General features: G+C 35.8%; 7 protein-coding genes across 8 annotated transcripts; 6 read left to right on the plus strand and 1 right to left on the minus strand.

Moving 5' to 3' along the window:
• The first annotated feature begins 664 nt into the window (after positions 1–664).
• On the plus strand, positions 665–5,853 carry LOC108972812 (histone-lysine N-methyltransferase 2E). Its single transcript, XM_018939638.1, has 5 exons — positions 665–1,239; positions 2,889–3,439; positions 4,573–5,085; positions 5,153–5,568; positions 5,634–5,853. Exons 1-5 carry the CDS (start codon positions 1,055–1,057, stop codon positions 5,775–5,777), a joined length of 1,809 nt encoding a protein of 602 aa, XP_018795183.1. The 5' UTR covers positions 665–1,054; the 3' UTR covers positions 5,778–5,853.
• A 2,359-nt stretch (positions 5,854–8,212) lies between these two features.
• LOC108972835 (zinc finger protein weckle) lies at positions 8,213–13,586 on the minus strand. The gene is made up of 5 exons (XM_018939672.1): positions 13,502–13,586; positions 10,572–10,969; positions 9,207–10,499; positions 8,791–9,143; positions 8,213–8,698 (listed from the first exon to the last, which is right to left on the minus strand). The coding sequence occupies exons 2-5, from the start codon at positions 10,788–10,790 to the stop codon at positions 8,374–8,376; spliced, it is 2,190 nt and encodes a 729-aa protein (XP_018795217.1). The 5' UTR covers positions 10,791–10,969; positions 13,502–13,586; the 3' UTR covers positions 8,213–8,373.
• LOC108972838 (zinc finger protein 699-like) lies at positions 11,217–13,090 on the plus strand. Of its 2 annotated transcripts, none has more exons than XM_018939675.1 (4): positions 11,217–11,480; positions 11,538–12,416; positions 12,467–12,823; positions 12,876–12,966. In XM_018939675.1, the coding sequence occupies exons 1-3, from the start codon at positions 11,343–11,345 to the stop codon at positions 12,821–12,823; spliced, it is 1,374 nt and encodes a 457-aa protein (XP_018795220.1). In that variant the 5' UTR covers positions 11,217–11,342; the 3' UTR covers positions 12,876–12,966. The 2 variants fall into 2 exon arrangements, with proteins under 2 accessions (XP_018795220.1, XP_018795219.1); XM_018939674.1 differs by having other exon boundaries at positions 11,218–11,480; positions 12,467–12,819; positions 12,876–13,090.
• Positions 13,301–15,290, plus strand: LOC108972839 (zinc finger protein OZF-like). The gene is made up of 4 exons (XM_018939676.1): positions 13,301–14,361; positions 14,421–14,767; positions 14,828–14,940; positions 15,017–15,290. Exons 1-4 carry the CDS (start codon positions 13,384–13,386, stop codon positions 15,073–15,075), a joined length of 1,497 nt encoding a protein of 498 aa, XP_018795221.1. The 5' UTR covers positions 13,301–13,383; the 3' UTR covers positions 15,076–15,290.
• Positions 15,291–15,534: 244 nt separating this feature from the next.
• LOC108972837 (oocyte zinc finger protein XlCOF6-like) lies at positions 15,535–18,245 on the plus strand. Its single transcript, XM_018939673.1, has 4 exons — positions 15,535–16,029; positions 16,092–17,036; positions 17,098–17,447; positions 17,841–18,245. Exons 1-4 carry the CDS (start codon positions 15,814–15,816, stop codon positions 17,974–17,976), a joined length of 1,647 nt encoding a protein of 548 aa, XP_018795218.1. The 5' UTR covers positions 15,535–15,813; the 3' UTR covers positions 17,977–18,245.
• Positions 18,246–18,523: 278 nt separating this feature from the next.
• LOC108972832 (zinc finger protein weckle-like) lies at positions 18,524–20,698 on the plus strand. The gene is made up of 4 exons (XM_018939669.1): positions 18,524–18,917; positions 18,976–19,908; positions 19,978–20,327; positions 20,400–20,698. The coding sequence occupies exons 1-4, from the start codon at positions 18,696–18,698 to the stop codon at positions 20,530–20,532; spliced, it is 1,638 nt and encodes a 545-aa protein (XP_018795214.1). The 5' UTR covers positions 18,524–18,695; the 3' UTR covers positions 20,533–20,698.
• A 369-nt stretch (positions 20,699–21,067) lies between these two features.
• On the plus strand, positions 21,068–22,960 carry LOC108972834 (zinc finger protein weckle-like). The gene is made up of 4 exons (XM_018939671.1): positions 21,068–21,357; positions 21,413–22,306; positions 22,367–22,716; positions 22,776–22,960. The coding sequence occupies exons 1-4, from the start codon at positions 21,154–21,156 to the stop codon at positions 22,846–22,848; spliced, it is 1,521 nt and encodes a 506-aa protein (XP_018795216.1). The 5' UTR covers positions 21,068–21,153; the 3' UTR covers positions 22,849–22,960.
• Positions 22,961–23,005: the final 45 nt, after the last annotated feature.

Raw genomic sequence — 23,005 nt, forward strand, 5'->3', positions numbered from 1 at the left:
GATGCTACCCATCAATGTTTAACAAAATTGCGCAGAATCACTAACCTCTCAAAAGTCGATTTCTTGTAGAAATCTAATAAGAAATTTTACAGTTAACCGGAATTAACCACTACAATGACAAAGTATGTGCACAGTAGTCACTGAACTACGGAAAAAAAATCACGAACAATGTTAAAAACTAGTGCGCACACAAGCCGAGAGGCACGAGTATAAATTTACATAGTTCTTATTTACCAAAAAAACAAAACTATTTAGTATATATATTAACTTCTCGAGAACATGCCACGAAATGAAAGTAACACCTCACTATTGCATTAGCAGTTTCAAGCAGAAATGTGATCGGACATTTATTTGTATATTCACCACACACACACACACATATGTGTATATGCATATGGTAATGTGGATTTAACACATACATATGTGTACGCATTTACATATACCTACAGTTAGGCGCAATATTTATAAGAATGCACGACGATATGGAGCAAATGAAAGCGCGAAACGTAGGAGCTAATAAATAATAAAAGTAGACCAGTTAAAYGATGAAAATTACTAGGTCAACCAACTTGGTCGGCGGTTTACCCCTCCAAAGCACTGGTGATAAAATATGAAAATTTCATTGGTGCGCTTTCAGTCTAGTTTTAGTATTTCAAACGGTCGCTCAGCATCAGTGCGACGCAGCATTAATCCTACGAACGAAAACGAGTGTTACCAATAAAAATAATTATACCAAAAAAAAACCAAAAATTAAATTGTTCGAAAAATAACGATTATTATAGAAAAACACGTACGCATGCGCAATAATTAGTTATACCAAAAAAAAAAACTGAAAAACAAAATTATTCCAAAAATAACGATAATTATAGAAAAACAGGTGCGCATGCGCAATTACGCATTTTTGCATTTCCGCTAAAAACTGAATCGCGCCGAAATTAGAAAAAAAAAATGTTAAGAGTAACGGAATTCTGTGCGTAAAATATAAAATAAATTTTTGAATTAGAAGGAACACAAATTCCAAAAAAAAAAATTATACTAATAATAAAAAAAAGAAATGTTTCAGTGGCATAGACATTTCTCAAAAGTGCTGATCTTGCTAATCGGCTGCGCCTGCCTCAGTCAGCAGCTCGCGCACCCACAAGGCTATGCTCAAGTGCAACACAGCGGCAGTGATAGCGCGAATAATGAAGGGCCAAAAATCTTTAAAGCCCTTAATATGGATTTAATTTATCCAAGAACGTAGGTATTTTGGTTTAAAGTGAGTGTTTAAGCATATTTTATGACATATGACAAATTTTGAAGTTGAAAAATTATTTGAGGTTATACTATAGCATTCGTGAAGCGCAGTTGTCATACAAATAAAGATATACAGAGAAAACTGGGAACCAGGGTGGAAGTAGTATGCGTAATGCCGGTTTCCACAATTAGTTAGTTTTAAAAAAAGTGCAAAAAATATTTGCAGACACCGAGGCCGCCCTGAGAACCCCGACCCCGAGTGCTTTTGCCATACCACTCTCAATCACAGCGCACAGCTATAAAGAACGGCTATGTTTAATACTCTTTTACTTCTAGAATAGTCTTGAGGAGTAAATATGAGTCTCAAAGTTTCGAAGGTCAAATTCAGAAATTCGAGAATTCATTGATTTATAGCTTAAATGGCCACGAAGATCGGAACTTTTTCAGTCCAAAAACGGAAGAATCAACAGTTCTTCAACCCTATCAAGGGATAACTTACAGTAAAGTGTCCTTTAAGAGCCTGAACTCGTAATTCGGAATCGTTGACTCTGTAAGCAGCTATTCTTCGGTACTCGTGGTGAACCAGTCATTGATTTTAGCACTTTGGAGCACTTGGAGTAGATCACCAAAATTTTTAAAATATTATAGGTCGAATTCCTCGATGCTAGTTTTCTAGTCGATTGTCCTGAGTACGATACAAAAGTTTTCAAAATATATAGTGCTCGGAGGAATATTCCTTAAGGTAAATATCCGAGTCGTTTGTCAGGAATATGCCATTAAAACTTGTAAAATATCATTTAGGGCTCCGTGGTCAAATTACTCGAGGAAAATATCGTAGTCGAATATCTGTAGTATTCAGTAAAATTTTTAAAATATCCTGTAGTTCCTCAACGTCATCTCCTCAAGCTAAATCTTCCAGTCGCTTGTCTTGGAAACGTCTTTAAAATTTTTAAAATATCGTCTAGCTCTCCGAGGTTATATTCTTTAAGATAAATCTCTTAGTCGATTGTTTACAAATTTTGAAAGTACTACTTCAAGTTCATATCCGTAATCTTTCTAAGTTCAAGTATCGAGTACGAAACTGAAAGATTAAATTACATTAGATAAGTAAATGAGCATTGAATCGCGACCTGGGGTCTGCTGTGCCCTTCCCAAGTCACAACGTCTTAACTCGCTCCAGCAAATAGGTAAATTTCAAGATATTGCTAGGCTTTACTGAGGCGATATGATCCCTATTCGGAAACATGGATCCAAGGGCCTTATACTGCGACTACAGATTGATTGTGCAGTCAATTAGCAGGTATTTTGGTGTTTCAGACTCCAAATCGCAACCGGCATCACACAAAAAGCTAGTCCCATGTTAAATAACTGCTTCTTGAGCTTACAATGGCCAGTGTAGAAGGCAATAAGTAGCCTGAGTTCTTCTCTTGGGAGGTTGATTACCGAAAGATACAAAGCTTCAACTCTCCTTCTTACCTTCTTACCTTGATAGCTATGATTATCTTTTATATTAAAGAGTTCCATTGTCTCGATAGTAAGCTGGCGTTCCACTTCGAAATACAATTTTTTTATAAACAATTTTGTTTACACTTTTCATGCAATAACAGTTGCCCATATTATATCCAATTCCTTTCTGGTTATTTTATTCACAGTTTCAATACAAGTGACAATGTAGTATCGACTACCGAAACCGCAATACGACCAGCAGAGCCCACCGCGCAATCTCAGCAACGACTTGCACCTACTTATGAACAAGAAGCTAAAGAATATGCAGCTGAGCAGCCCATCTTATATGTCACACCATCTACTGCTGGCCTGAAAGTTGATGGCAACAATATTGAAATTAATTCACCACATACGGAGGCAGCCATCATAATGCACGCCAACCATAATCCCGTGTTCACGGTTGATAATGAGCAACAGCAATCAGAGGCGTATGACATGCCTGCGGCTTCAACGCTGGCCGAGCCATCGCCAGCTTTGCAAGAATATGCTTCAACTGGCCGCGCTATCGACTACAATCGCCCAACATATAATTTTAATCAGCTTATGACGCCTTTAATCAAAAGTCCACCACCATTACCAGCGCCAGCGATACGTGAAAAGCCAGTTACATCCAGCATCGGGAAAATCAACTATCCGCAGGCGTTTAACCAACGCAGACCACCAAACGTAGCGGAAATTAATAAACTCAGCGGTAAAGGTAAGCGCTTTGCGTGGATATATGGTAGTAGAGGGGTAGACTGTTGCAGTGGGTTGAGATCTATTAAACGTTGGAAGACGTAGAGTCGTGCACGTATAGAATGTGCTTAACAATAATAATAATAATTGCTCGGTGTCTGTATACATTATCGAATTTTTGTAGTTACTTTAGAAGTGAAACCATGGTACGAGATATAGTAACCAGCCAGGTAATGTTTAATCGAAAAGATTTGTAGCTGTAATAGAGCCAGGCCGGTATATACGGTGTGTCACATCTGCCGGCTTTAGTTAGGTAGTTGTTCACGAGAAAGCCGGGGCGGTGGTGCAACTTCCAATCGGCTACAATGTCTTGTCGGCCCCGATTAACCTTTCGTTGAGTCTCTTAAGGATTTCCATGTAAAACTTGGCGTTGACGGTTTGTCCAGGAGGAAGAAATTCATGGTGGATGATGCCTTTAATTTCAAAAAAGACAATTAGAATCGTTTTCACTTTGAATTTCCTCATTTTTCTCTTTTTTGTGCGAGGAGACGCCGACATGTTCCACTCGGATGATTGCCTCATTGTCTCAGGGTCATTCTCACAGATCCATGACTCGTCACTTGTGATTACGTTAGTAGAAATATGAGTTTCACACAGAATTTGATACGAACGCTAAATTTTCACCACTCACAGAAGCACATCGCGTGAAAATGTTTGTCCTGACTCTCCAAAAACTCGGAAACAACCGACCAGCTACTCGTTCGTTAGTTAGGAACGCCCTTTACCGAATTCAGGCGGTGCGTGCACGCTATTACTTTCCGCACAAACCCTGTATATAACTGTACTGTACTGCATCAAAATTCAAAGCTTCAAGGAACTACTAAGTATTTAGTGAAAGTCTGACTAATTTTAAATAGATGAATAGATCAAAAAACGAATCCTCAAAACTCAAGTCATGTGTTATATAAATCGCGAATAGGTGGGTAGTTCAATAAAAATTTCCGTTGAGTCTTTAGAATTCGAGATGAGTTCAGTCAGTTGGCTTTCGAATAAGTAAGTTCTGTAGTTCCAAACTTTTTGATACACATGTTTTATAAAGTATGTAAATTTGGAAACAAATTTAATCTATTGCGGTACAATTGCACATTCTTACAGCCCCATTTAGTGACCGCTTCACGCCCGGTGAAGCAACCGCAGCTGGTCAATTCAAGCAGCATAAGCACAATCACGCACAGTCTTTCAATGCTGGCAACAGCAACAAATTGGCAGCTGCTTCTCAAATTGTGCAACAAACCTACAAACCACCGGAAAATATCTACACATTTCCACCGAACGTAAATTCAAATTACTCATCGCCTTACCAAGACCCCAAAGCCGCCCTACCCTCAAGCAATGTAAATAGTTACGCAGCAGCGCCATCTGGCCCGTTGCCGTCGAATGTCAATTTAGCCACAGCTAGCAGTAATGATAGCGGTTATAAATATCCGGGACCTACAAATCCCGACAATCTACCGCCAGCAGGAAAGGATGCCGACGATGCGAAAGCGCCAGCCAGTGATGCCGACTCCGATGACACAATTGGCGTGCTACCGGCCAGCGCTATGGGCGATGGAGATAAAGACGTGGGTGGTAAAGATAATGCTGGTGGCGATGATATGGGCGCAGATGGTAAGTAACCCGTCGCAGATTTACATTTATGTGTATATAAATATCTATTATATATTGTTATTTAAAGACCACGACCATGATCATCAACCACCCGTTGATGATACCGAATATCCTACACCACCGCCCGGTTGGGTGGAGCAACAGCCCGATGAAGCACCCATTCATTCATATCCACATGATTCACATCACGATCATTCTTTTGGTTTTCATGATCATTTTCCCTCATATCCACATTACTACCCGCATTATCCTGAAATCATTTATGATGACCACCATCATCATCACCACGATCATCCACCACCACCCACGCTACCGCCAATTACCACAGAAATGCCACCACCGGAACCGCCACCAGAGCCACGTGTCAAGAAGTACAGTTACTTTTATATTGGTCGCAAATTGTGGTACATACCGCTGTATTTCACGGTCTGGTTCAGTTTTTACGTGCTCTGGCTTATTCTCAAATCGATTGCCCGACATAAGGTACATATTTATGCTAAGATTTTGCGTTAACGCTATTATCGCTTACTTATTTAAAATATTTTTAGGTTAATTTGCCGAATCATTATGTCAGCAAGCGTAGTCTACCCGATTTTGTTGCGAGAGAGACGCAAGCAAAGGAATATATTAATGAACTCACCGTGTCTGTGCTGGAGAAGATAGAGAAGTTCCAGCGGAATTATTTAACATGACTGAGAATACATGTACGGAAATGGCCACAAAATGAAAATGCTGTATATTTGGGAAATAAAAAATTTTAAATTATTACGAACTGCATTTTCTGTCAAGGAGATATTCGCGTGTCTCTTAAGGAGTTGTAGGCACTTGCAACTTTGAAAGAAGCATTTTTTTGTGATTTTTTTTTTGGAAGACCCACTTATTAACAATTTATAGTATTTTGAAAAGGTTTGGTATTCCTTGTATTCCAAAGCGGATATGCAGAATGTCCTCCGGAACCTAAAACTTACGTTTCCGAATAGGTTTAGATCGGTGAAGTAATAGTCTTCGACCGAAAAAAATTTGAGTCAATTCCGGTAACATAGAACCGGATGTGTGGTCCTCAACATGTCGCTGACCGTTTTAGAAATTTTAAAAACTTACCTTTCCAAACAAGGTAAGGTCTTTTAGATCAGCGAAATGAGCCTTCGGGAGACAAAAGTCTGAGTAAATTCCGGAAACAAAGAAGTGATTGTTGTTGTCCTCAACCTGTCGCTGACCACTCTTCAATTACCCGATGTTTGGAAAGACGCAGAGTGGTCCTAATAATGAAACTTAAGGAAACTCGCCAACCAAAGGTAGTATTATCATCCGATTACTCTCCTTTCCCCAGAAGCCTTGCTTCACCAGCCACCTGAGTCCAGCACACCAGCAATATGGCTTTCGTAAAGTTCACTTAATCTTCATGACCAAAATCAAAAACCAACCTGTAAGCAAACGATCCTCGTAACATTGCACCTGTCAAAAGACTCCCAACTTTCTCGCTTCTTCTCTACAAGAAGCTTGACGCTCTTCCCGAGTGAATCCGCAACGATCTTGAACAGACTGGATCTTAACTCTGGCCGTCAATAACTCTAAGATTTTAGACTTCACATTTCCTCCTTTCTCCTCAAACGATCGCGATAACCCCCAAGCGCAAAGCCACAACGATATTTTCACGTCTCTTGCCGTCAGCTCATGTCAAAAGGACAAAGAAACGTTGTTAGCAACATAAGAGGCCGTCCGGTAATAAGCTACGCCGCACCAATCTGGTCGTCGAGATCTAGTGAAACGCAGACTTCAAAACTTGAGACGTGGTAAAACACTGGACTGCGGACTTCTAAATAGTGCCTCTTAATGTTTCCGCGAGAGACTCCTTTCCGAGCAGTTGTTTCTAAGATGTTTTCGCAAAACCGTCCCTGCAGTCGTCTGCTTGAAGCGAAACCGCCTTTAGGAATATCAACATGTCCTTACTTGTTTACATCGACGACATTAAAAAGTACACCGACCAGAGTTCGGACGCAACTAACTTTAGACATGCGCTGACCGACATTCACACTAGAGCCATCAGCACCTTCACCGACTCCCTCTTAGTGCAGTCCAACCACCAGCTATTGCAGACGAAGAGCGCGAGTTGCCCTGAGGATCTGGAGTGACCATTACTCAACTTTTTTCTGGATACTGTAACGGGTTAATCTCTTGCTTATCAGGAATGTCCGCATGACTCTAACCACCTCTATTAATGTCCAGCGAACCACATTCATCTAACAGCCCTCTCTCGATGATCCGACCCTGTCTAAACAGCACCTTACCTTAGCTTCTTACATGACTTCGATGACAACCAATGCGATCCTTAACAGGCAAGCGGGGACTAGAAACCGCTACAAAAACCGTCCCACGCCAATCGGGTGGATGTAACCGGAGCGGACCTGGCTTGTTATCCGGCCAAGGACTGTCAACTCGGTACCTTGCCTCGAAATTTCTTCAGGAATGTTTTATGCCGTCACAACAACACTATATCAAAATCTAGTAATTGTGTGGGAGCTTTTGTATTTGTGAAGGGTATTATAACTTCGACGAAATAGAAGTTAAGGTATTTTTTGTCGAAGAACTAGTCAAAATTTTGAGTTTAACAAAATGGTGGCTTCAAAAAAATGTGATTGTCAAACAATTTGCACTTCCCAGTGATTTAAAAAACGTTCCCACAACAGTCTGGCATACGTAACAGGAACGGATCCCGATTATTATTCGACCAAGGGCTGTCAACTCGGCAGATTTCTGCCGCTACAACAATAACAACAACAACCGCATAAAAAATTCCAATTAGTCTTAACTTTGCGTTTGATAAAAATGGTCTATTACGCCGGTCGACTTGAGTTTTAGGTCCGATTATGATTCAGTTTCTACACACCAAAAATTAGTAAAAAAAAAATTTTTTTTTGAACGGTGTTATTACAAATTTATACACCTGTGTTTATTTCTTATGAAATTAAAATTTTATTGCAGTTATTTAACGGACTACAGCTTAAAAACAAGAAGATTCGTAATAAATTATTACTTGTGTAATATTAAAAATAAATTTCAATTTCATTAAATCTATATACATATGCAGTTACATACATACATCTATTAATATTAAAATTATTTTTTTTTTCATAATTTTAACATATTTAAAATGTAATGTTTGTTTTGCTGTTTTTGCATTTCAAAAGTAATAGTTACGCATTATAAGGTGAATATACACAAAAGTGTTTTCACAGCAATCAGCCTATCTTGGATAATGTGTTGTATTTTATGATTCGTATGCGACACTTATATTTCAGCAATTATTTCATATACAATCATTTCTTTATCATCCTCATCTTCATCATCATCGTCATCACGCAGCAAGTCCTCGTTCAATTCAATAAATTCTGACTCGTCGTCATCTTCATGTTGCGACGTAGAAGCCGTTGAATGTGCTTGGGTTTCTTCCTCAGTCATTTCAACACCAGCATTTGATTGTATGCCATTCGTCTGCTGCGTGTTTTGTTCACGTTTTGCACGCTCCTCGGCAGCGATTAACAATTGGCGCATGTGTAACGGCAAACCGCCTTGATGTCGCTGCACCCTACGCGGATTACCAACAACATTGGTACTAAAAATGGATATTTTATTTATTAGTACTAAAATTAAAAACAAAAAACACAACAAACAACAAACAAATTTATTGCTTGTTTTTTAAAATACCTCGAACGCAGCTCTTCTAATTTGGGCACCGTTACAGCTTCGGCTTTTTTACCCATTGCCTCTTCCTCAGCCAACTCTTGTGCATGCATTTTCTTTTTGTGCGAACGACAATTGGAGCCATTCGAAAAGGTTTTCTCACAAAAATTACACTTGTACGGTCGCATGCCTGTGTGTAGGATTAAGTGATTTTTCAACGCTTTAGTGCGTTTAAATGCTGCGGGACAGAAATCACACTTGTAACGTTTCGCATCCGAATGCACGAGCATGTGCATTTTTAATGTACGTCGTGTGTTCAACTTAAGGCCACACTCCGTGCAGATATATGAGGAGTCATTGTGTGTCTCTAAATGTACCTAGGTTAAAAACGAAAGCCTAAATTAAATGCGAAACTTTACCTCAAACAAATGAAATGTTACCTTTAATCGCGCTTTATTCTTAAAAGCCCTCTGGCACACTTCACATTCGAATGGTGCATCATTGGTATGCACTAATTTGTGTTCAGTTAACGCTGCTAGCGTTCTAAGTGAACGCCCACATTCGTCACAAATGAAAGGTTTCTTGTTTTCATGAAATCCTTGCACGTGTTGACGCATCACGGCCACTTTGGTGAATTTACGTTCACAATATGGACACGGTATATCGAGTTTGTCCTCCAGCGCGAGATGTGAGCGCGCATGTATTTGCAATTGACGTTCTGTGGGATATATTTTATTGCAGGTTTCACATTTGAAATCTGGTATATCTGGTTCCTTGTTATGTTTTTCCATAATATGTTTACGATAGGATGTTGCATTTTTATATTTCTTTTGACATATGCTACACTCATACTTGTAGGATGTGGATGTTTGGGAATTATCATTTGTATCCGTTGACTCAGCTTCGTCTTTTGCACGTTCCGCACTTACTTCATATTTCGGTTGGCGTCCTCGTCGTTTCTTGCGCACCCGACTACTTGAATCAATTTTATTTACTTGCGCTGATTTCTCACCACCACCAACACCATCCTCAGAATCAACATTTTGTTCGATTTCTTCTTCTTGTTCATTAAGATTTTCAGAAATTTCGTCAGTTTTTCTACTTTTCAAATTTTCTTCAAGTTCCTCTCTTTTTGCATTTTGCAACTGCTCAGTTTCATCTTCTTCGTCATCATCTCCTCTTAATTGTCGTAGTAGCTCCTCATCATCAAGCTCCTCTTCTTCCGTTCCCATATTTTCGATAATAAAATGCTCTTCTGTGTCATCTTCGGATTCACCCAACAATGCTCCAAACGATATTATATTGTGGCCATCATTGTCTACATCGTCATCACGCTCAACGTCTTGTCGTTTTCTTTTAATTCCGCGCTTAACAAGTTCAACGGAAAAATTTTCACCCGATTTACGTTCTCTATTTTCCCGTAACTCAAAAAATTCTTCTTTATTATCTTCATCAACCAGTTCGAATTCGTCTTCATCACTTGATTGCTTCTCACTGCTGACTTCCTTTGTAATGTTTCGCTCATGCTTTATAATATGATCAAACTCCATATCCAGTAAACCGTATTGCAGCTTAACTTCATTCAGGTTCATTGTGCTATCCGGGCCAGTGTTTTGTAATGCGCAGAACATGGCCTGTACTTTGTTAACGCGTTCTGTAAATTGCGTCAATGACGATACTAATGTGTGACATTCAATGCAAACATAATTTGATAGTCCATCATTTGGTCTAATCTAAAATTTCAGCAAAAAAATGCAATAAGCATACATGAACAATTTGTTAATAAATGCAAATAGACAGCATACATTAACCCAGAAAAATTTTCCGATTGTTGTAGCCAAACTACTGTCCACCAATTTCCCAGGCTCATTTATTTCTGGAAAAACACACAAATGACTTTCATCATCTTCCTTAGCGCATAATCGACACCAACGTTTCCAAGCCATGTTGTCATTAGCTGGTGAAATGGACTCTTTACGCGCCTCTGCAGCTATTGTCTTAAGTGGTAATTTGGAGGCAAGCATTCTTTAAAGCTTCTCCAACTCTTTATGTTTTAAGCAAATATATTTTAAACGCCAAATATTATGAAAGCAACAATCACAATTTCTCGTTTAATTCAATAAAAATGTTGACACAATTTTTTTATCCTCACAAATCCAAGCTGCAAATGTCAAATGTATAAACGTAGAGTTGCATTTTGAAACTACGTGAAACGAGATGAAATGGAACGCAGTGTATAATTACTGATTCAAAAATCACCAAAATTTCTTCTAAATTTAGACAATTTATAAAAGCCTTTTATGAATATGTGTGATTATAATTTTATAATATGTAGCAATACAAAAATAAAATTAATTTTTATTAATAGTACTTAATATTCAATAATGAAAATTATAAAAATGCAATTATTGCACAGTGTGAACCATATTTATGTGTTTCGATTTAAATTAAATTCCTTAGCATCTGAAGGGTACGATATGGTAAAGAGACTATTTTGTAAACAATAAGAGGAACAATTAGTTTTAATTAGACAATTAAGGCTTTGAAGCATTCTCAACAAGTTGAATGTTGGAAATATGGATTTTGAATGGAGTATCTGGTGTCGATTTTGTGCAAAATCTGATATTAAAAATATCAATATATTTTCAGCTAAGGCAACGAAGAACAATAAAATTAATATGATTTCAGCAATTAATAAATTTTTTAATATTAAGGTAGGTATATCGTATTTAACAAAGTTCAATTGCTGTATAATTTTAATTACCCAACAGTTCAACCACAAAGAAAAGATGCCCCAAGTCGTGTGTGCTGAATGCTTATTAGTGCTTACATCTTTGGTAAAATTTGCTACCCGTGTATGTAAGATACAAGAAATGTATAAGGAAATTCTACAATCAGAAGGTACTGCGGTTGACATTAAGTTCTTATTTGAAAAGTATCAAGTAAATCAAGATGTTTCACAATTGGTTAACAAATTAAGTGAAAATGCTAGTCCCTGTAATTCAGCACCAATCATAAACACGCAAGCATCAACCTTCTCAAATGTAATAGTTTATGAGCCGCACGCCGATGTTTTAGACAGCAACCATAATACAAAATATTACTGCAAAGATCCATTAGATGAAACTTGCGAATGTGAAAGTAGTGGGTCATCAAATATCTTTTCCACCTTTGAGGATGTTGTTGCTGCTACAAAAAAATCGGATGAAATGTCTATAGAAAACACAGACGATAAAAAACTTACAAAAGTGGAATGTTTGAGCAGTGAAAATACACCCGAAAATAATTTAATTTTTCCCGTGAAGGAAAGCCTAAATGAATGTAAATACATTTGTAAGCATTGCCCAAAGCGATTTCAACGCTTCAGTAGCTTTAGATTACATGTAAAGAAAAAGCATGGGCTCATTATACCATTAGAGGACACAACGTTTCCATGTCCTAACTGTGATTTAATATTTCACAGAAAAGGCTTAATGACCCAACACCTAAAATCTGTGCATGCTCATAAGACAGCTCTTATATGCGAGAAGTGCGGAGAAATTATGGGCAGTAAAGACACATTACGTGACCATATGCACACACACTCAAATTATGCTCCTTTCGAGTGTAAAGTGTGTGGTAAATGTTTTAAACAGAAAACTCGCCTAATGGTAATGAATTATAGTTATTATTAAAAAATTGCTTATCATATTATTTTTAGAAACACATGGATATACATGGAGCGAAGCATATTTGTGTTGAGTGTGGCTTACAATTGAGCTCTCGTGCTACACTCTATTCTCATTCATTTGTACATTCTGATGTGATGCCACATAAGTGTGACTATTGTGGACGTGCCTTTAAACGTTCAAAAACATTGAAAAATCACCTTATTCTACACACTGGTCTGAAACCATATTCCTGCGATTTTTGTAATAAGACCTTTTCAAATGGAACTAGTTGTCGTACACACAAAAAACATGTACATCCGTTTGAATTTGCTGTTCAGGAGGCTTCCGGCGAAAAACCCATTAAAGCAAAAAATATACCTACGTTGTCTGTCCTAAAAGCGGTGTAAGTATGTATATACTGTGACTGTTTTATAATTTAGTGATAACTGATATATTTAGTACCCGAACAGCTAAGAATCTTACACCTGTAGCGCCGAAACAGAGTGGAAATTTTTCTTTAGGCAAGAGACCCAAATTAGATCAAAGGCACATTGATATAAGTAAAGAAGTTATTGCAAAGGAGATGACTACAGTCTAACAGAATAAGTGCAATTCAATACAAATCTATAAGATACTATTAACTAATTTTATTAGCAAAATTATATATGCTTATGTACGTGTAAGAATTTAATAATAATAAAAAATATTTCATAAATTTTAACTGAAACTCTTTGAAACATTATAATGTTAATAATAGCATATTTACCATATTTAATAAATTTTGTTACCGCTTCAACCCTTTTAAAACTTTAAATGTAGTGAAAATTATAAGTTTTATATTGAAATCGTAAAAAATTAGATAAGATTATCGATTTTATAGAAAATCGATTGTTATTGCACATCCCCTTTTGTTTTGTAGAAATAGTGAATTTCTATGTGAATAAGCTGCTGACGTATTTTGTAAACAATGGATAAAAACACTAATAAAGATAAACCTCCACTTGAATCCATTTTCATTCCGGCATATCCAATCATTAAGGCGCCGTTCTTACCAACTAAACAACAAATCTTTGTAGAAAGTTTACCTGTAATATGTGAGCCGGACATTGTGATCAAGACAGAAGATGATGATTGTGAAGTTAAAGCTACAAAATGTGAAGACGGAGCTGTTGAAGCATCATCCGCACCACCACCAACAACGACTGCATCCACATTTATGGACTTCGATGATACAAGTAGTAGCAGCAGCAGCGATGACTTCGATGCAGTTGACAATAATTACTTCGATGACGAAAAGTATACAAATAAAACCAGAACCTCAGAAAAGAAAAGCATTGATTCAAATAAGTCTGTCAAGAAGGCAGATGGAACGGAATATGTAGTTACCTGTAAAATATGCACAATGGGATTTCAGCGTGTGAGCAATTATAAAACACATATGAAAAAAAAGCATAAAATTGAATTAGATGAAGGCACAAAGAGAAAAAAGAATAAGCGTTTGTCGACAGCGGAAAGACGTATGCTGGAACCTAAAATTACGTGTAACATCTGTTCAATGGGTTTTCAACGTAGCAGCAATTATACCAGTCACATGAGGAAAATACATAAAATTGTTGGTGATGCAACGCCGTTTAGTTGTCCAAATTGTCCACGTAAATATGAATTTGAATACGAGTTGAAGCGACACATGAAAAAATATATACCTTTGGATGAAAGGCTCATTTTTCCGTGTCCCCAATGTGATCGGAAATTCCAAACAAAAGTTCATGTGACACGGCACATCCAATTTGTTCACGACAATTCGCGTCCATTTATTTGCGAAGAATGTGGCGAAGCTGTGCACACTCGGACCATTTTACGCGAACATATGCTCACACATACAGACTATTCACCATTTGAATGCAAAGTATGCGGAAAGAGCTTTAAACGGAAGCAACGACTAAAGGTATTCTTAACTTTTCTCCCGTTTAGTTATTGTTGTTCAAAATTTATTGTCATTTATAGAGACATATGGAAATTCATGGAGAAAAGCATATTTGTACAGTATGTGGCAAGGAGTTAAGTTCTCGATGTACACTTAATAAGCATTTACTAGTGCATACGGAAGATAAGGCTCATAAGTGTGAATATTGTGGGCGAGCCTTCAAGCTTATTAAAACTTTAAAAGTGCATTTAAATATACACACCGGTGAAAAGAGATATGAATGCAATTTCTGTGACAAAGTGTTCTCGGCTCCATCTACTCGTCGTCAACACAAAAAGAAAAAGCATCCCGAGAAGCTACTTGAACTAGAAATGTTAAAAGCAGGCAAACATATTAAAAGCGATGCGGGTAGTGAGGATAACTCATTGTAAGTTAAATTATATGTATATTATAATATATTATTTCCAATTCTTATTTCTGTGTGCAGAACGGACAATGCAAATGAAAATCCAAGTACTGAGGCGATGGATTTTTCATCAAGCATGAATCAAGCAACCACCAGCTCGGCTACGTATTTTAAAAATCCCGCAACTATGAGAGGTAAAAATATTGTGTAGTGATATTTGATAATAAAGATATATTTTTCATGTTCATTGTTTTATATTTTTTTCCGTAGATTATCCTCTGCCAGACTTCAGAATGTTGGATTTTGTTGGTAGAATGATGTTGGAGTAACACAAACTTATCGACTATTGAAATCGATAACATTGAGACAGTTGTCGAAAAAGCTTTAATGTTCAGTGAATGTAAGCTATCCGAAAGCCATCGAAGATCGCTGACATAATTTCATTGAAACATAATTGCATATGTGCATGTAAAATTTTGTTTTTAATTTATATTTAAATAAACTAGACTCAATTTTAGAAATGAGTTTTATGTTCGAAGTTCATCCATAAATTGAGCCCCATTTAACACACTCTTAATTCCAATGGGTCTATAATGGGATAGAAGACAAATTTATAAATCCCAAAAGTGTTTCACAACTTTCACGCTTGAAGGCGACTGATTTTAAAAGTGAGTGCTTATTTAGGGTCATCTGTCATTTATGTGATGGTTAAAAAAATTTCTTTAGCGAAAGAGTCTTGCCTTGGTCCTCAAACCCAATAGTGCATCTAAGCTATAATTTATCGATATATACGTATCGACCAATCCCTTACATATCTAAAAGGTTAATAAAATATTTGTTACAAATTACAGGAAAGCACTAACTTACCAGTGTGTATACATAATTAATATTCATAAGCAAAGACCATTATTCCAAAACCAAATAAACGTCACTGAGAATAATAAAGTGAACTAAATATCTATATTTAATATTGACATACTTCAGAAAAAGAGGGAAGCCATACATATATGTGTTGTAAATTGAAGATTATCACTAATAACAACGGCAAGAAATATAACACTTAAAAAATGTCGGTTATTGAATTGAATAAAAAATATCCCTTGGTTCTGGAAGAAAGCAATACTTTCTTTGAGGAATGGAAACGTTGGTGTCGGCTCTGTGCAAAAGCTGAAGTGCAGTGTATTAATGCTTTAACAGGACACTATACGCAATCCACACTCGCAAGTGACAATTACAATTCGTTAAACATACTTGCTGCTATAGATGAATTCTTTCACGTTCAGGTAAATGTGATTGAATAACAAAAAAATTTGTAAACTTAAACATAATTTAAAATTTTTTTTAGATTAAGGAAGATGAGAAGCTCTCACCTTTTGTTTGTACTGAGTGTTTCGATGTGGTAACATCATTTGTTAAATTTAATGATAACGTTAAAAAGGTTCAGCAATTGTACCATGAACTTTTGCATAGCGATGATAAGACCAAACTCAATTTGCCAGCTTTATATGCTAGATATGGTCTATGCAGAGAAGAGACTATTTTGACACAAACCAGTAGTAGCAAATTGCCAGTGGAAGAAATTTTCATTGCTGATTCGCCCGTGCCAAAGTGTGCAAATTTATCGGTTCAAATAAAAAATGAAAGATGTGATGAATTTCCGGCAGAAGTGTTTATTAAAGAGTTTGAGAAAAAGGAAGAATTTCAAGACCCATTCGGCGAAGAGGAAGTATTCACAGAATTGAAAACCCGCGCGCCTGTAAATGACGACGATAAAAGCATAAGTGAAGATTTAAATTTACCAATGGATACCGAAGATACTGATGATGAAGACGAGGAAGTTTGTACAAAAAATAAAACTAATAATGACAGTGTAGAGTCAGAAGATTCTACCGAAATAGCCAAAGAAACGGCACATATTTGTGGGATTTGTTTAATGAGTTTTCATCGTAGATGTAACTATTCGGTGCACGTAAAGAAAAAGCATAGTAAACACTTATGCCGGCATTGTCCAAGCTTATTTGATAGTAAACAAGTTTTAAAGGAACATATGAAAGACCATCGACAATTATTCCCCTGCCCGCACTGCGATCGCAAATTCGTAACAAAGGAATACGTATCGCAACACATAAAGTTTATACATGATGACGAACGTCCATTTATTTGCGAAACATGCGGTGATGCCGTCCGCACGAAGGGACAACTTAAAGAACACATGTTGACACACACGGACTATTCGCCCTTTGAATGCAAAGAATGTGGAAAATGCTTTAAGCAAAAACAACGTTTGAAGGTATTTATAAAAGTTGAACAATTAATAAAGCTTGATGACATAAAATGTGTATTTTTTTCAGAGACACATGCAGATACATGGTGACAAACATATTTGTACAGAATGCGGCAAACAACTGAGCACGCGCGCTACACTAAATAGTCACCTACTCGTCCATTCGGACAAGATGCCACACAAATGTGATTATTGTGGACGACTTTTCAAACGTGCTAAAACGCTTAAAAATCATTTAATTGCACATACTGGCCTTCGACCGTATTCATGTGACTTTTGTGACAAAACATTTTCGACAGGACCAAGTTGTCGTTTTCACAAAAAAACTATGCATCCAGTTGAATTGGCTGCTCTGGAGGCGTCAGGCGTGAAAACATATACAAAAAATATACCAAATTTAGATGTGTTAAAGGCCGTGTAAGTATATTTTTGAAAAATTATTTATACCCTGACCAAATTCATGCAAAGTAAAAGTTTAAAATCAAGTCGTTGAATTCAAACTTTAATAAATCTAAGACAACCGTACAATCTCCAATAAATTAATCATACAGATCACTATAGCATGGAAGCTATATGCTGAATGAATATTGATCAATCAAAATGGAATTCTATTGGAAACCTTTTTATTTTACAAATTATCCTCGCAAGAATTTACGATTATTGTCCAAGGCAACGAAATAGCATATCTGACCAGTCAAAATCAAGTTTTTATATGTTTTTGTCCTGTTTATTAGTGAAGGGTATTATAGGTTAAGGTTTTTTTTTGTTTTGTTTAGATTATGTTATTCATAATTACGATTTTGTTTTTAGATCGCGAACTGCGGAAAACCTCACGCCTCTGGCATCCAAACAAAATGGTTATGCAACATTTGACAGAAAAAAAGAACCGCTTAAAGAGGATGTAGAAGCAAAACCAAACGAAGCAGTTATGGCAGTCGATGCATAAAAATTGAGGAACAGCGGCAATTTATTTAAAAGTAGAGACATCAATTTTGGAAAGTTGATTTTCTTTAAAAATGACAGTCCCAAGAAAAACTATTTATGCATTTGTATGTGAAACTCGTTATTACGTTTGAAATACAATATTATTTGACGTATGAACAAGTAAACAGGATCATATACACTTTATACATAGATAAAGATAAATGCATATGAAGTTGAACACAAAATTCAATATATTTAATAAAATAGAATAAAGATTTTATTAAATACCTATTTTGGCGTACCATTACTTTAAACTTACGTTTGAGATTGCAATATTGGGTATGTGCACTTAGCATATTATTTCTAATAAATAAGTATATTTAAAAACATAAACGTGAATTTATTTTTGAGAATAATTAGTCATTTTAGCTCACATCTGGAACACGTATACTTGATATATGAATGATAAATAAATATTTGTATGCAAAACGATAGATATTTGATGGTACACTTATCGATATATCGTTAATCGAATATATCTATGTCCCACATCTAAGTTGTTGCAACAATAAAATAAATGAGAAACATTTCAGTTTACCGCTGGCTTTAAATTGCTAATTTTCTCATACATGTTTATAAATTTTTATGCAAATGGAACAAATTAGTGAAGCAACTGTCGTTGTTGATACATATAGTACAAAATTGGAATAATAGTAAATCGTCAGTACACAGGAGCTAGAAATGGCGGATTTACTACATAAAATTAATAGTGAACATATTGGAAACATGGCAGAAGAAGACTTTTTTCTCAAAGAGTGGAAAAATTGGTGTCGTCTTTGTGCGCGTGCTGACGCCGAATATATTAATATGATATCCGGACAATGGAAAATGCCTATGCCAGCAATTAATGCTTATAGCAGCGGTAATATTGTTCCAGTTATAGAAGATTTTTTTCGAGTTCAAGTAAATAGTGAATACTTTATACAACAAACCAATATTTTCATATTTAACTTCTTTACAGATTGAAGAAGATGATAAGTTTTCAAAACTGATATGCGCAGAATGTTATCAAGTAGTTACTTCTTTAATAAATTTTAGGGAACGGGTGAAGAGAGTTCAAGAAATGTATAGTGATCTACAAAGCCACCATCACTTAAACAAGTTGAGTCAGAAATCATTGTACGACAAATACAACATAATTGAAAATGAACCATTTCTGACAACAAATAGCAATAAACTGCCTGTTGAAGAAATTTTCGTTGCTGATTTACCAATTACAAATGTAACAGAGTCAACAGAAATTGAAGTGAAAAGTGAAAAAAAATCTGATGAAGTTACAGCTGAAATTCCGTTAACAGGCTTTGAAAAAGATAATGAATTTGTCGATCCAATCGGAGATATAAATGATAGCTTAGGCATTCCAGATTATGTCATGGCTGAAGAAGATGAGCTCAGTAGTGATAGTGAACAAAGTGAAAGAAAATTTGATGTTTTAAATAGTGATTCAGAAAATAATGAAGACAGAACTGAGAAAAGCGTAAGAATCCATAATCAAGACTTTGAATATAATTACTCGTGTAAAAGATGCAAGTGCTCACAAGGTTTCCAACGCCTTAAGAACTATATCACTCATATGAAACAAAAGCATGGTGAAATTAACTGCCCACAATGCACTGATTCATTTAGAAATGCCATTAAACTAAAACTACACATGAAAACTCATCCAAAAGCTTTTCCATGTACACTTTGCGATAAGAAGTTTGAAACAAAAACCAGATTAGCAAAGCATATCAGTTGTGCACACGAAGATGAACAACCGCTGATTTGTGAAGTGTGTGGTCTTACATTGCGCTCTAGAAAGCAACTCAGAGAACACATGCTGCAACACACCGACTATTCACCATTTGAATGTACAATTTGTGGCACCAGGTTTAAAATTAAAAGCCGACTGAAGGTAAGCTACTGTCGATAAAAATATTAACGAACATATTGTACAATTTTAAATTATGTAAATCATATGCAGAGACACATGCAAATACATGGAGACAAGTACATATGCCCGGAATGTGGTAAACAATTGAGTACGCGTGCTACACTCAAAAGTCATTTGCTTGTTCATTCCGATAAGATGTCGCACAAATGCGATTATTGTGGACGACTCTTTAAGCGCGCCAACACACTTAAAAACCATTTAATTGCCCATACCGACCTTAGGCCATACGCCTGCGATTTTTGTGATAAAAGATTCTCAACAGGGCCAAGTTGTAGATTTCATAAAAAAACTATGCATCCAAAAGAATTGGCTGAATTGGAGGCATCCGGAGCTAAAACATATACCAAAAACATACCCACTTTACATGTTCTAAAGGCAGTGTAAGTAATGCAAGAAAAAATTTTGATTTTGTAGTTGTAATATACATATATGTATATATTTTTTTGTTAAAGTTCTCGAACTGGTGAGAATTTCAAGCCACTGGCATCAAAACAAAACGGTTGCGTGCATTTCGACAAGGAAATACAAGCTAAAACTGTGGTTGCGAATTCAACACCTACTACTAATGCTGCAAGCGAAAAGTAATACAAAAAAATAATATTTTTATTCAAGTTCTAAATGTATATGTTGACAAATTAATTGTAACATATGAATATCTTATTTTAATAGTTACATTAACATACATATTTTATGTATGCATCAATATTTTGCACTTCAATGAAGTGCTGATGTGGTATCAGATATCCTTAAATAATAATAATAGCAAATATATAGATTAACTACATTATGTTTTTATTTTTTCGATTTAATATTTTTATGTATGTTATTTTTATAATATTTGGGGTAATTTAGATTAGTAACGTAACAAATGAGCTTTATTTAATAAATTTGAAAAAAATTTTAATAGGTATATATACGAGTTTGTTGTTATTAATTATCGGATATCAAATATAAAGGTCTCACTTTTGTATAGATTAGGATACATTCACTGAATTCAACCATCCCATTTACGACATTTAATTATACACAATTTAAAAGAAATTATCAAATTAGAATTTAGCAATAATTTTACCTCCTAATTATTTCCAAATTTCATAACTCATTATAGAGCTATCGGTTTGTTCAAAAATATCGATAAATTAGCCACATACCTGCATTTCAGTGAAAAGTAAACAAACAAATTTCAAAGTAAACATATTCCTAGTAATGTCGAGTGTCCTTTTATCTGAAACTGAAAAGTTTTCTACAGCGCGTAATTATGATGCTAAATGGAAAACATGGTGCCGGCTCTGTGCTAGTGATGATGTACACGGTATTAATCTTCTTTCGGAGCAGTGCTCACAAGACCTGAATAGTGAGTTGCATGATATTAACATGGTTCATTCAATAGGGGAGTTATTTCGAATACATGTAATAGTATTGATTATTTCTCCAAGAAATTTTGTACAAAATTAATGTTTTATAGGTTCAAGAAGATGAAAAACTTTCACAAATAATTTGCATAGAGTGCTGCAAATTTGTAAAAAGTATAATTAAATTCAGCGAACGCGTAAACAAAGTCCAACAATTGTACGCTGAATTATACAATTGTACAGATAAAACAACACTCGATCTGGGTTTATTGTTAGATAAATATGGTATTTTTAAAAGTGAAAAACTAATAACGCAACAAGGAACCGAACTGCCGGTTGAAGAAATTTTTGTTGCCGAATTAACAGTTACGTCTGAAGTCGGCACTAATATAAAAAATGAGTCTATAAAAGTGACAGAAAAGTTGGATATAATAGTTCAAGAGACAAAAGATGAATTTAATGACCCTATAGGCGATGAAGGAGGAACCTTAGACCAAATTTCTTGTACTTCATCTATGTCCGATGACTTTAGCAGCAATGAAGATAATGATGGTACAGAATCATCCGATTGTGAAATAAAGTCATACAAAAAAGGTGGCGTTCATGATAATATCTCAAAAGAATTAGAACACTTGTGTAGCATTTGCTCACAAAGCTTTCAACGTCGTAGTATTTATTCTAGACACATGAAGAAAAAACATAGCGTAATTGTCTGTCCACAATGTCCAACTTCATTCAAAACAGACTCTACGCTCAAGTTGCATATGGTAAATCATCGAAAATTGTTCAGTTGTACACAATGTGATCAAAAGTTTGAAAGGAAGGGGTCACTTGGTAAACATATAAGGAACGATCATAAATTTGCCCGCACATTTGTCTGTGAAGCATGTGGTGAAGCACTACGTACAAAAAAACAACTGAAGCAACATATGTTGACCCATACAGATTATACACCATTTGTCTGTAAGGAATGTGGAAAGAGTTTCAAGGAGAAATACAGATTAAAGGTAAGCTATAATTCTGAAATAAAATTTAACAAAACCAACTGAATAGGTTAAAAATTTCAGCGCCACCTGGAAACACATAGTGATAAACTCATCTGCACTGAATGTGGAAAACAACTAAGTTGCCGCGCAACACTCAGAAGTCATATGTTAGTACATTCCGATAAGATGGCTCACAAATGTGACTATTGTGGACGTGCATTTAAGCGCGCCAAAACGCTGAAATATCATTTAATAGCTCATACTGGACTCAGACCGTATTCTTGCGACTTTTGCGACAAAACATTTTCAACTGGCTCCAGTTGCCGCTTACATAAAAAGACTATGCATCCAGTTGAATTGGCAGCCTTAGAAGCATCTGGGGCAAAGGCCTATACAAAAAATGTACCAAATTTGGATGAATTAAGAGCTGTGTAAGAACGTTTGTCTTTATGCTGTGATATATTATACTTATTTAAATTCAATATTTTAGAGCGCGTACGGGTGAAAATTTGATACCGTTGACATCAAAACAAAATGGTTATGGAGGTTTAAAAAATACGTAAGAGCTGAAGACATTTCGTCAAAAGTATGATTACCGATATTTGGTATTACATTATACATATGTATGTATATAATCATATTTGCATATATGTATTTATTCATATATGTACATWTAATAATGTTATGGGCATATGCATCAAACCTTTTAATATTATGTAA

Source organism: Bactrocera latifrons, unplaced genomic scaffold, assembly GCF_001853355.1.
Source record: "Bactrocera latifrons isolate USDA-ARS-PBARC rearing strain unplaced genomic scaffold, ASM185335v1 scaffold_43, whole genome shotgun sequence".
Taxonomy (NCBI): Eukaryota; Metazoa; Arthropoda; class Insecta; order Diptera; family Tephritidae; genus Bactrocera; species Bactrocera latifrons.

Excerpts from the sequence above, each read along its gene's own strand:
- LOC108972832 (XM_018939669.1), top strand. The coding sequence starts at position 18,696 with ATGGCGGATTTACTACATAAAATTAATAGTGAACATATTGGAAACATG. Across the intron at positions 18,918-18,975 it reads AAGATTTTTTTCGAGTTCAA|ATTGAAGAAGATGATAAGTT; the intron begins GTAAATAGTGAA and ends ACTTCTTTACAG. Across the intron at positions 20,328-20,399 it reads TTACATGTTCTAAAGGCAGT|TTCTCGAACTGGTGAGAATT; the intron begins GTAAGTAATGCA and ends TTTTTGTTAAAG.
- LOC108972834 (XM_018939671.1), top strand. The coding sequence starts at position 21,154 with ATGTCGAGTGTCCTTTTATCTGAAACTGAAAAGTTTTCTACAGCGCGT. Across the intron at positions 21,358-21,412 it reads GGGAGTTATTTCGAATACAT|GTTCAAGAAGATGAAAAACT; the intron begins GTAATAGTATTG and ends AATGTTTTATAG. Across the intron at positions 22,307-22,366 it reads AGGAGAAATACAGATTAAAG|CGCCACCTGGAAACACATAG; the intron begins GTAAGCTATAAT and ends TAAAAATTTCAG.
- LOC108972838 (XM_018939674.1), top strand. The coding sequence starts at position 11,343 with ATGGATTTTGAATGGAGTATCTGGTGTCGATTTTGTGCAAAATCTGAT. Across the intron at positions 12,417-12,466 it reads AACAGAAAACTCGCCTAATG|AAACACATGGATATACATGG; the intron begins GTAATGAATTAT and ends TATTATTTTTAG. Across the intron at positions 12,820-12,875 it reads TTGTCTGTCCTAAAAGCGGT|TACCCGAACAGCTAAGAATC; the intron begins GTAAGTATGTAT and ends TGATATATTTAG.
- LOC108972812 (XM_018939638.1), top strand. The coding sequence starts at position 1,055 with ATGTTTCAGTGGCATAGACATTTCTCAAAAGTGCTGATCTTGCTAATC. Across the intron at positions 5,086-5,152 it reads CGATGATATGGGCGCAGATG|ACCACGACCATGATCATCAA; the intron begins GTAAGTAACCCG and ends TGTTATTTAAAG. Across the intron at positions 5,569-5,633 it reads AATCGATTGCCCGACATAAG|GTTAATTTGCCGAATCATTA; the intron begins GTACATATTTAT and ends AAATATTTTTAG.
- LOC108972837 (XM_018939673.1), top strand. The coding sequence starts at position 15,814 with ATGTCGGTTATTGAATTGAATAAAAAATATCCCTTGGTTCTGGAAGAA. Across the intron at positions 16,030-16,091 it reads ATGAATTCTTTCACGTTCAG|ATTAAGGAAGATGAGAAGCT; the intron begins GTAAATGTGATT and ends AATTTTTTTTAG. Across the intron at positions 17,037-17,097 it reads AGCAAAAACAACGTTTGAAG|AGACACATGCAGATACATGG; the intron begins GTATTTATAAAA and ends TATTTTTTTCAG.
- LOC108972839 (XM_018939676.1), top strand. The coding sequence starts at position 13,384 with ATGGATAAAAACACTAATAAAGATAAACCTCCACTTGAATCCATTTTC. Across the intron at positions 14,362-14,420 it reads AACGGAAGCAACGACTAAAG|AGACATATGGAAATTCATGG; the intron begins GTATTCTTAACT and ends TGTCATTTATAG. Across the intron at positions 14,941-15,016 it reads AAATCCCGCAACTATGAGAG|ATTATCCTCTGCCAGACTTC; the intron begins GTAAAAATATTG and ends TTTTTTCCGTAG.
- LOC108972835 (XM_018939672.1), bottom strand. The coding sequence starts at position 10,790 with ATGCTTGCCTCCAAATTACCACTTAAGACAATAGCTGCAGAGGCGCGT. Across the intron at positions 10,500-10,571 it reads GAAAATTTTTCTGGGTTAAT|ATTAGACCAAATGATGGACT; the intron begins GTATGCTGTCTA and ends CTGAAATTTTAG. Across the intron at positions 8,699-8,790 it reads TTAGAAGAGCTGCGTTCGAG|TACCAATGTTGTTGGTAATC; the intron begins GTATTTTAAAAA and ends ATCCATTTTTAG.